A 12420-nucleotide genomic window follows, 5' to 3' on the forward strand; every position below is an offset into this window, starting at 1 on the left:
ATATCCGCAGGGAGATGTGTTTTGCATTATGGGAGATACTGATATAGGAGTGATGTTAGCTTGCTCCACCTTTGCAAGGAGTTACCCGGTGTTGTACTATGTTACCCCAGTCCTGAAGATACTTTTAGGCGCAAACCTTTTTTGCTCACACTTGGATAAAGGATTAAACTAAATTTATTATATAAACAGTTAACTCGACACCTGGCTTGTCATGGATACTTAAAGAAAACCATGAAATCACTGCCATGTACATCTTCTCTGAAGTTTTCAACTGCCATGTGAAAAACAGCAGTGAAACCACTGCCATGTATATGTTCACCATTCTTTCAGGCAATGAATTCCATTGTCTAATCATCCTTCATGCAAAAAAAGCCCCTTCAAACCTACTGATCACCACCTCTTTTCTCAACTTCCAGGGATATCCCTTTGTTTTCAGCAGTTTGCATCTGTAGTTTGAATGCTCTCTGTCTAACCTCACAACTAGCATTGTACAGTCCTCAATATCATTTTTGTTATCCACCACTGTACTTTCTCCCTTCATTTATCTCTCTCTCTCTCTCTCTTTCCAGAGTTAATTTATCCTTTACAAATCATGGTGGCCAATTCTGAGCACAGTAAACCAGATGTGGTCTGTACAAGGGGATCATCACTGCCCTTTAATCTCTACTGGTCAAAGCCCTTCTAAGTATTGAAACAATCCTCTGGGTTACTCTCACCAACTATGCAATATGTCACCTATACTCTCATCACAAGATTACTTACATCATAGTTCTATCAATAGAATATGCAGCCTCCCATCAGTGGGTCCCAAATTTTAAGACCTTATATTTAGTTCCATTAAGCCAACATTTCCGTTCATTAGTACATCTGTCCAGCTTATTCAGATCCTCCTGAAGGACTACCACATCATCATTATCAGTTACTAATAACCCTTCCAAGCCTCACTCACATCATCTAGAAATAGGTGAATATCTTCCTGCAGACCAGTGACAATATCATTGATATAAAGATTAAAAACCAAACGACCTAGTACATTCAACATATTTAATACGTTTCTATCCTATCCTGATTTATGCTCACACAAAAACCCACACTTCACTGTGTAGTCATTTCAAACCAAAATCCTACAGAATAGGTTGGTTAATCCTTATTCCCGGAGTGTCTTATGTCTGTAGATGTGTGTTCATTGGGCCATTTTGCCTGTTTTGAGGGATGAGAAACTGAGTTTCCAGAAGGGGAAAAAACCTCCACATCTGTATGAGACCGGCTAACTCGCCGTTTGAAAACACCTGATAAAGATTCTTCACGTCATAAACAGGACTCAAACCCAGTCTTTCCAACCAGAGGACTTGTGTAAACCAACTGAGCTACAGAGGTTCTATTTAACATGTTAGGAGAATGTATTCTACATTTTTTATTCCTTCAAAAGGAATATAAAGGAACTTACCAGATTAATACAGTAAAGGAATGAGAGGAATAAGTAATTTTTTTTACTTGCAAATTGGAGTTCTAGCATGGTGTGAAGTGTTCATAAATTTTACACTGTGATGAACATAGCAATGGTTAGTGTGCTTGAATTTTGTCACTCCACAGAGGTTGTGTATGTATCATAACGTTGAATATTAGCATAACAATGAACATTAAAAATAGCATTTATTTTCACTTGTTGCTCTAGCTATATGCACATAATATTTTGCTTTTTAGATGATTATTTCACATCTTGTAAGCTACAGATATTTGTTTTACAATTTACACTTGTAAAACTGCTTTTTTAAGTAATAATTCAAAGTAGTGCCAATCAAAACTATACAACATTATGGATTATTATCCAATCTAGTGACTCATTGAACTCCATAGAGATGTACATGTAATGATAAGAATACTAATAATTATATATATTTTTCATAATTTCATAACTTAAGAAAATTGCTTTAATTCCATTGGTAACTGATGGAATCTGTAAGATTTTTTTCCCTGGTACTTGGTAGACATGCTTAAAATATATGGCCCGTGTTAATTTATTTACTACTTGTATAGTATATATATGAAACTGGTCAAGAATTGCAGCTAATAAAGTGTTCTATTTAGTACTTTTAAAGGCTACTAAATGTTTACTGGAATTTACATGAATTATATCCAAAACAATAGAAGTGGCAAAATTATATACAGATCATTTCATTACATGAAGTAAAATATTTAAAATTATTATTATTGTAACAGAAATGTAGGTCTTGATTACTAAAGTTTATCTTCACTGATTTCCTTTTGTGAACTCTTTCAGTGAATTTTTGCCAAGAGGCTCAGGGGTTGTTACAAAATGTCCCATCATAATTCAGTTAGTGCCATCACATGAAGGTAAGTGTAAATGAAAAATCTTGGATGCAGATAGGTAAAATGAAAGAGTTCATTATTTTAGCTGGTACAAATGAAACAAAAGGTAATAAGTATGATGTGAGAAAAGACATGAAAGTTATTAAAAGCGATAGAGTAAAGATTATAACATATAGACATGTTTACACAAGATATTATATTTAATTTGCCAAATATTTCAGTCTGAAAATAACAGACTATCTTCAGTGGCTACATAGGAATAGATTTTTAACAAGGTGGAATACCAACAATTAATCATTCAAAAGTAGAACGAGGGGTGCTTAAGGGTCAAAGCTGTATAACTGAGAGAAGACCTCCACATAGCCTTTAAAGAAATGCGGAGAACCAACCAGGGCTTTTGACCTAATGTCCAATCCTCACCTTCTCGTGGTGCACTCTGTTAGGTATCTACCTGGATACTGAACGAATGAGGATGGGCTGGCAATTTGGAATTTAGCTGACCAAATTTATTCTTATTGATTTAAACCAATATAGAAAATGATGGTACAACATGACAAAATTTCATGCCGGCTGGGGCATCGCCCGGTTAAACAAGGCCCCCGTTGTTTTCGCCTGGGAACCACGGCGAACAGCGAAAAGTCAGCTACTGGAACAAATCTGAAAGCACACCCCAACTCAACATCACCAGAGTTAAAGATCAGTACTATCAACATAAGAAGCCTGAATGGCAAAGAAATGGAGATAGCTGAGGAATTAGATAAGTACCAGATCGACATAATAGGGGTGACTGAAACAAAAAAAGACAAAAACTGGTGAGATCTTTCTGAGCAATAAATACAAAATGTTATATTCAGGCAATGGCAATCAAGGAAAAGGAGTAACCATAGTATTCAACACAAAATACGAGACTAATTTTCTTGAATGGCAGTCAGTCTGAAGTAGAGTAATGTGGGCAAATATCAGAATGGGGAACTGGACAATGAGACTTATTTGTGCCTATGGTCCCACAGAAGGTTCTACTAAGGTAGAAGTGGAGGAATTTTTTGATGCTTTTGGGAAAATTTGGAGAAAAGAGCAAAGCTAATAATAATGGCAAATATCTGTTGGATTTCTGCTCAGGACATGGACTGGTTATTACTAACACCATGTTCCAACATAAAAATGTGCACAAATTCACATGGACAGAAGAGGCAATAAATAAGAAAAGTCTCATTGACTATGTTATTGTTGATAGTGATGTTTTCTCCCTGGTGCAGGACACCAGAGTGTACAGAGGATTTGAAATTGGAAGTGATCACTATTTAGTCTTGAGCAGGATAAAATTGAATTTCATATTGAAAAGAATAACATGTAAGAAAGTTTTAAAGTGAATAAAAGTTGAGCAGCTCTCAGATGTGAACTGTAGACTAAAATACACAAAGATTATTGAAGAAAAAATGAAAGAGTTTGAGAACAGGAATGAAACCTTAGAGATTCAGTGGCAAACTCTGAAGAAAACATTGATTGATTCTGCCAGAGAGGCATGTGGTGAGGTTGTCTGCAAGGATAATAAAATCAGAACTCCCTGGTGGGCACAGGAAGTTAAAGAGGCAGTGTAGGAAAAGAAGAAAGCATATTAAGAGTTCCTGTCAAATAAGTCAGCTTGTGCTCTTAGAGAATACAGAGACAAATGCAAGAATGCTAAACACTGTGTAAAACTAGCTAAACAAAAGTCATGGGAGGACTTTGGCAAGAATATAGAAAATAAATATCAAGAAGGTGGCAAAATATTCTGGAGGTTGTTGAAAAAGCTTAGGAATGGAGGAAAGAGTGCTGTAACAGGAGTTAGAGATGATAAAGGTGACATGAAAACGGGAGAAAAAGATATCCTTGAGGTATGGAGTAATTACTTTGAAAAACTGCTAAATGAAACAAGCAGCGATGACAGCACAGTGGTAAAAAACACTGACCAGGCATGCAGTCAGGAATACACATCCATACTTGAAGTAGAAAAAGCCATCAAAGGTTTGAAATGTGGAAATGCAGGATGAGTATAGCAGGATGATATTCGACCAGAAATGCTGAAGTATGGCGGCATAAAAGTCTTACAGTGGCTGCACTGCATAGTTAAGAAAGCCTGGACAGAGGGACGAATTCCCGATAATTGGAGTAAAGCTCTAATAGTAACCATATATAAAAAGGGAAATCTAACTGAATGTGAGAATTGCAGAGGTATTTCCCTACTGAGTGTTCCTGGCAAGATCTATGCAAGTATACTTGAGAAACGATTGAGAAGAATTCTGGAAGAAAAGCTGGGTGAAGAACAAGCTAGATTCAGGCCAAATAGAGGCTGTCAGGATCAGATCTTCACTTTACGACAAATAGTCGAGAAAGCATGGGAATATAACAAAGATCTGTATTTAAGTTTTGTTGATTTGGAAAAGGTATATGACAAGGTGCCAAGATAGAAGCTATTCAATACGCTACAGTTATATGGTGTCAATGGGGCATTATATCAAGCAATACTTAGTCTTTATTTGAGTTGTAAGTCAGCAGTTAGAATTGAAGGAAGTGCAGGAAGATGGTTTAATGTTAAATCTGGTGTGAGACAAGGATGTACATTATCCCCTCTGTTATTCATTATCTATATGGATCACATTATGAAGGAAAGTGGTATTAAACATGATATCAAAATTGGAGATGTTAATGTCAGCTCTTTGCTTTATGCGGATGATATTATACTTCTAAATAAATCCGCTACAAGTCTGCAAGATTCTCTGACTAAATTGAATAGCTGTTGTAATAGATACGGTATGAATGTCAGCAATAAAAAGACAAAGACGATGAAAATAGGCAGAATCATTGAAAATGTCAACTGTGTTGTGAATGGAGAACCTGTGGAAGAAGTGAAACATTTCAGCTACTTAGGCACGATTTTTAGTGAAGATGGTAAATTAAATATAGAAATAGACAACAGAATCAGCAAAGCTGGTATGGTAGGAAGTCAATTGAATAAATTCATATGGAATAAGAGAGAAATTAGTCAGAACACTAAATTAGTTGTATACAAGACAGTGTTCAAACCAGTTTTAACTTATGGATCTGAGAGCTGGGTCAGAAGTAAAACACTTGACCAAAGACTAGAGACCGCAGATATGAGAGTCCTGAGAAAGATTATAGGCGTGAACAGATGGCATCAATGGCAATATCATATTAAAAATGAGGATATTAGGAAAGAACTTGACATTGTCAATATCCAGGAATGCGTTAGCAGAGCTAATCTTAGGTGGTATGGTCACTTAAACAGAATGGGCGAAGAAATATTAGCAAAACAAGTGGTCTCTGCCAGGTTGGCAGCAAAACGACCCAGAGGAAGACCAAGATATAGGTGGATTGATACGGTACAAAGTGCTTTAGACGATAGAAATATAAAATCTGATAAGGTTGGAGTCTTGACAAGTAACAGACTGATTTGGAGGAAAATTGTAGATAGGAAGTTAGTAATGATGTAATTTTTTTCATGTAGCTATCATATCCTGTACACCCCTTGAGGATACATGGCAGGAATTTGATGATGATGAAGTAGAACGAGCCGCGTGATATCATATCGCTAAGTATTAAAGAGAGGAAATTTTTTTTTTTTATCAGAGTAATGATTAAATTAAAGATATTAATTCACAAATTCATATAATCTTAATTTATAAATAACATTAGACTAATGTAGGAATTTAAAAATTAAAAAAAAAAAGAAAAAAAGACTAATGTGTTATCCTGATTAAACTTTCCCAAATTTTTGATGAAAATATAGTCATTTCGATTCAAGTTAGGCCCTAACTTGAATCGAAATGACTGTATATCTTTATCAAAAATTTGGGAAAGTTTAATCAGGATAACACATTAGTTTTTTTTTTAATTCCTATATTAGTCTAATGTTATTTATAAATTAAGATTATTATATAAATTTGTTATTTAATATCTTTAATTTAATCATTACTCTGATAAAAAAAAAAAATTTTTTTTCCCTCTCTTTAATACTTAGCGATATGACATCACGTGGCTTGTTCTACTTTTGAATGATTAATTGTTGATATACCACCTTGTTAAAAATCTATTCCTATGTAGCCACTGAAGATAGTCTGTTATTTTCAGACTGAAATATTTGGCAAATTAAATATAATATTATTGTGTAAATGTGTCTATATGTTATAATCCTAATGTCACAAGTGTCTCTAAAGAATCAAATAGAGTAAAGATGGTGAGTCTGTTGCCACAGTATGATAGAGAAAAGTTAAAGAGAAGAGCTATTATTGAAAATGAGTGAATGGATAAGTTGTGCAGGGGAGGGGGAGGGATTGTATACTGTTTGTGGATATGTGGTAAATGTATTTAAGGCACAGTTTGATGAGTTATGTATGTGACAGTAGGACCTCCCATGATGAATCTAGACTGCAGGATGACTTGATAATGATAATAATAATAATGATGATGATATAAGGCTAATCATTTGCATTTGAATGAATTTGTTGTAACTAGTCTAGAAAAAGAGCTGCTGAATGGAATGAAATTGAGGAAATTACAGCTATTGGAGGGAATGCAGGCATGTGCAAGTGTGAGAATAAACAAAAAATGTTGGATATAGTTCTTCCTCAGGTAACATCAGAATAGCATAGTCAGTATAAAATGTAAGTGGGTGTGCGACACTCTGGGAAGGATGCTACTGTATTTATGTACACTAAATGCCAAAAGGGTTCAGAACAACAAGGAGTTTTTTGGCATTGGTTAGTTCTTAGCCAAAAGTTATTGGCATTAAGTGTGGATCACAGAAGATGATATAGTTATTAGATTAGATGTGGGATATAGTATTTTCAAGAAGTACAGAAAAAACAGGATGCAGATAAGGTCTTCTAGGAGATCTGAGAAACAGAAGGTAGTGGATTTGAGTCCTTCTGGTGCGGGACCAGCCAGCAGGACAAAATATATATAGTAGTAGGTTGCTGCTGTAGGTAATTAGATGCAAAGAATCATGTGGATGATATGCATTGACAAATAAACTGAATGGAATGCAAGTAATTATAATGGGGAACTTCAAATCTGGGGATATAGATTGGAAGGAGGAAACAACACGTGGCCTCCAGCCACGTGTTGTTTCCTCCTTCCTCCTTTCCACGTGTTGTTTCATATGTATTACATACGAAGGTATATCATTCCTTCATATGTAACTATGAAGGAATGATTACCTGAGTCGATCTTGCAAATACCTAATGTTTCAATCATGCCATTCCTTCATTTTCTGTTCATCAAACTCATAGTTTGCTTACCCTCAGTCTGTCTTCATAACTAACCATTGTAAAGTACTCATATGTTGGTTATTCACCTCTGTACCCTCTCCAGGGTATTTATAGCTTTTCTTATTTATCCTCTTCAAATGCTGGTGACCTGATATGGACACAGTAGTCCAGATGTGGCCGATTCAGGACTTTGTACAATGCAATCACCACTCTTTTATCTTTACTGATCAGGGGGCTGTCTTAGTATTACAGCAATCCAATGGGTTGCCTTTACCACTTTTACAATATGTGCCCTAAACTAAATTTTGTCATCCATCATCCCAAGATCCCACTTCATCTAACAGAGATCCACCAATAGGTTATGGAGCTTCCCATTTGTGGATCCCAAATTTCAGACTTCACATAACCCTCACAAGCTTCACATCATCCGCAAATAACTGAATATCTCTTTTCAACCTAGTGACAATATCACTGACATAAAGGTTAAAAAGCAATGGTCTCAGTAGTGAACCCTGTGGAACCCTACTTGTGACCTTCCTCTTCCTTGATACAGCCCTCCCATACACAACCCTCTGATATCTATCAAGTGCCCACTTTCCAATCCACTTCATTAATGGCATTGCAAAATAAAATAAAAAAAATAGAAGAGAAAAGCAGTATATGTATGCTGTATGCTTTCCCTTGAGAACTGCTCTTGTCACTTTAATATAAAAGGCAAGCAGATTAATGAAACAAGAGTGTCCTTTAACAAATCCATGTTGACTTTCACAATAACATTACCTTCATCTGTCCAATTTTGTACATGATCCCTTACTAATTTTTCCAGAACCTTAACAACCACAGAAGAAATACACATTGGTCTATAGTTGATGCCTGCATTCTACCACTACCCTTGTGCAGTTGGGACTATCTTACACTCCTTCTATTCACTGGGCAGTTTCCCATTAGCTAAGCTTTCAGTGAACAGCCAGGTTAATGGAGCTGTCAGTATGTTAGCAGGTTCTCTCAAAACATGCAGCAAAACCCCATTCAATCTCACTGCCTTATTGACCTCCAGAGTACTCAATCTTTGAAATACATTCTCATTATGCATTCTCATCTCATCATTGACATGCAATCTTTGGGTTATGGCAGATGATGAAAAAGTTTGGAGAGAAACAACGGGAGCTACATCTGGTGTTTATTGATCTGGAGAAAGCATACAATAGAATGCCAAGGCAAGGAGTTTGGAGGTGCCTAAGGGAGAAGAAAGTACCAAAGAAATATGTCAGGTTGGTGCAGGAAGGTTAGGGACTTTAGATATTTAGGTTCAACAGTGGAAGAGGATGGAGCGGCTGAGAAGGAAGTGGGATGGAGGATGGAGTAACTGGAGAGAGAGATGACTGGAGTGCTATGTGATAAGAGGGTGCTGATCAATCTATAGGACAGTAGTGAGACCAGCTATGGAAACTGTGGCCGTGAGGTAAAATAACATCAGTAGGATGGAGGTAGTGATGATGGGAATGCTTAGGTGGAGGTGCGGTGTGACCAGAAAGGATCATCTGAGGAATGACTATGTGAGGGAATGGTGAAAGTTACAAACTTAGGAGCAAAGATACAGGAGGCACGATGGTTTAGTCATGTGATGAGGAGGGAGGATGAATATGTGAGAAGAAAGGTCACACAGATGGATGTGCAGGTGGCCAAAGAAGAGATGGAGGGAGCTGGTCGAGGAGGACTTGAGGATGAAGAACTTGAATGTGGTTACAGCTCAAGACAGGAGGATGTGGTGGAGACTCACCATAAACAGCAGCCCTATGTAATGTGGGGTCGCTGCAGAAGAAGATTCTCATCATGCATTTCTAAGCCCTTTAATCTTTCCTTCAGGAAAGGAGAAAAGTGAAAAAGCATGCTTATGAGCAATACAAAGCATAAACAGAGTAGTTTATAGTTTAGAATGGTTAACATGGCAAAATCAGATTACAAAAGGAAATTAGCAGAACTAAAGAAACTCCAGCGAGTTCTTTCACTGTCTGGTGAGTAAGAAAAAGAATAACGGTGAATGGATAATTTTAATGAGTGCTGATATTAGGGAGATGAGAGAAGGAAATAACATAGTTCAGTTACTTGAGCGACTACTTCAGAAAGGTGTATCATCCAGGTGGAAATATTTTAGTAAAATATTTCCACCTGGATGAAGTACACTGAATATTCAGAATTCTGTTGTGAATACAACTATGGGATATCAGCTTGTGTGCTTTTCACTAGATTAGTTTCATCTTTTAAGTCTCAGCTTTGGTAGATCAACAAATGGAAGGAGGAGAAATTGTTCAATTGCACAAAGGAGGCTCCAAGATAAAGGCATCAAATTATAGACTCAACAGCATCCAGGAGTAGTGGTCGGGGTATTGGAAAAGTAAGAATAAAATTCAGGAATGGATGGATCAGAATATGGGCTTCACCAAAGGTATGCTATATGGGAGATAACATGCCTATGGTGAAGATTATTAGGTCATGCCTCATTTTTTTTAAATGTCTCTCATCCACAAAAAGGTTGTAAATCTATAATATATTAGTGCTGCAAGTGAATTAAGGATTTTGTTTACTATTTTTGTTTACTATTGTAAACCAAATATATAATCTGCCAATTATATATTTGGTTTAATCCTTTATCCAAGTGTAAGCAAACACCACCTTTACCACAAGTGCTCCAGTCCTGAAAATACTTCAGGCACAAACTTTGTTTGCTTACACTTGGATAAAGGATTAAACCAAATATATAATTGGTAGCATAGCCAAGTGAAGAAACTTCCATCAACTTATCTCTAATCCAGAGAATTTTAATAATAAGGTGTGCCACCTTTTGGTAACTGGTATAGGTAAATATGACTTCTCCATTACTTCCACATTAGTATCACCACTTCTGGGTCTGGCTCCCACTGATGAGACCTCAATAAAAATGGAAACCAATCTGGGTAGTGGCCCTTCCCTTAATACATAGCATTATACATGTCTGCAAGGAGATGTGCTTTGCATTATGGGAGATATTAAGGCAAGCGATGAGAACTTTTACCACGAGTTGCCTCAGTCCTGAAAATACTTCATGCACAAACTTTGTTTGCTTACACTTGGATAAAGGATTAAACCAAACATATAATTGGAATAGTTACATGGTGATGCTCCTGAACTTTGCCAAAGGCATTTGATAGGATACTATATGAAAATCTGCTATATAAATTGTACAAATGGTATGGATACGAAACTGGTGACATCAGTAACAGGGTAGCTGGTGGATAGACAACAGAATAGATTATGAAGGAATAATGTCCAGGAGAAGGCATGTGATTAGTGGTGTGCCACAAGATTCTGTACTGAGGCCACTACTATTTAATCTGAACGACAATTCCCCTCATATCATTTCCTATATCAAATGATCTGAGGGGAATTGAAACAACAAAAATTGGGAGTTCATTTTTTGTTGACACTAAACTAGGCAGAACAATAGTTAATATCGATGATGTAGACCTTGCAGGATGTCTTTAATAGAGTAACAGTCTTGGCAAGGAAAATGCTGTTAGTTCAATATGACAAAGTGTAAGATTATGCATTTTGTAATGAAAATATTACCATTTTCATTACATGGATAGAAAACCAGACCGCAGAAAACTAATGTGGCCAGGGATTCTGGTGTACTGTGAGCTAAAGTTTATAGGATATATTGCAAAAGCTGCTAAAATAGCTCATAGGAGTATTCAATTATTGAGGAATATACTAACAAGTAAAGATAAGGAGATTATTATACCTCTTTCCGAAGCTTTGATATGTGCATAGATATGGTGTCCTTCATATCTTGGGGATGAAGAAGTGGTGTCAAGAATCCAGAGGTGAGCAACCAGTATGGTGGCAGGTCTAGGAAATGCTCCTTATAAGGATGAATTGAAGATTATAGTACAAAAAATTGGTTAATAGGTGTAGAGATGCATTTTATAGAGATATAAGTTACTTAAAGGATTCTATAGAATTGATATAAAGGAGATAAATAATCTCCTTATAGTAGTTCCAATATAGGTATACCAAAGGCTCATAAAGAGGTATAAAACCTCCTTATCTTTACTTGTTAGTATATTCCTCAATAATTGGGTACTCCAATTATCTCCTAATCTCCTTCACACTCCTCAACTCAGTCTTCATATCTTCCATCTCCTCTCGTATTAGTTCTCTCTCTACACTTCCTGCTTTCACTCAACATTGATTTGCGCAATCATGGCCATCCAGCAAAACATTCTCTCTTACTCCCACTGTCCAAGGTCAAATCCATAGCCATATGTTTCATGTTTTCTTCTCTCTCTCTCTCTCTCTCTCTCTCTCTAACATGCTACTTGTATCTACAAGTCAGCACTACCTCTACTTCTTCTACAGCTCAAAACTATGACACCCAAGAAATACAAAAATGGTGTATAATATTGGACAGAGTTAATTGTTCTAATTTCTAACAAACAATTTATATTTTTTCTTATATATGAAAAGCAAATTGAAATTTTACATTCAGATAATAAGATAAACTGTTAGTTGATATTGGGTCCCTTTAAGTCGGAAGGTAAGAATTCAAAAGAATTGCCTAATAGGATCAAAAATATTTAGTGTGTGAAAAACTCAATTTTGTATATTTTTATTTGATGATATAATGAGGTTAACTTATGTATATTAAATGCAACATTTTCTTTCATCTTCCATTCAAATGATGGCATGGGATGACACAAATTTCAAAATAGAAAAATGTAATATTTCAGTTAGATGTACAGCACTATACTTTTGTTCATTTTATTTATATATTTTTTTAAAA

General features: G+C 36.0%; 1 protein-coding gene across 1 annotated transcript in view; it reads left to right on the top strand.

The window, feature by feature from the left end:
• LOC150093743 (dynamin-1-like) overlaps positions 1-12420 on the top strand; it is a 293501-nt gene that overhangs the window by 39260 nt on the left and 241821 nt on the right. Inside the window, exon 3 of the mRNA XM_090413039.1 lies at positions 2282-2355. Within this exon, the coding sequence (XP_090269165.1) occupies positions 2282-2355 (74 nt within the window). The remainder of the gene's footprint in view (positions 1-2281; positions 2356-12420) is intronic.

The sequence above is a fragment of the Typopeltis vanoorti genome, chromosome 23, assembly GCF_054136105.1.
Source record: "Typopeltis vanoorti isolate ZY-2024b chromosome 23, IOZ_Tvanoo_1.0, whole genome shotgun sequence".
In the NCBI taxonomy this organism is placed as follows: domain Eukaryota; kingdom Metazoa; phylum Arthropoda; class Arachnida; order Uropygi; family Thelyphonidae; genus Typopeltis; species Typopeltis vanoorti.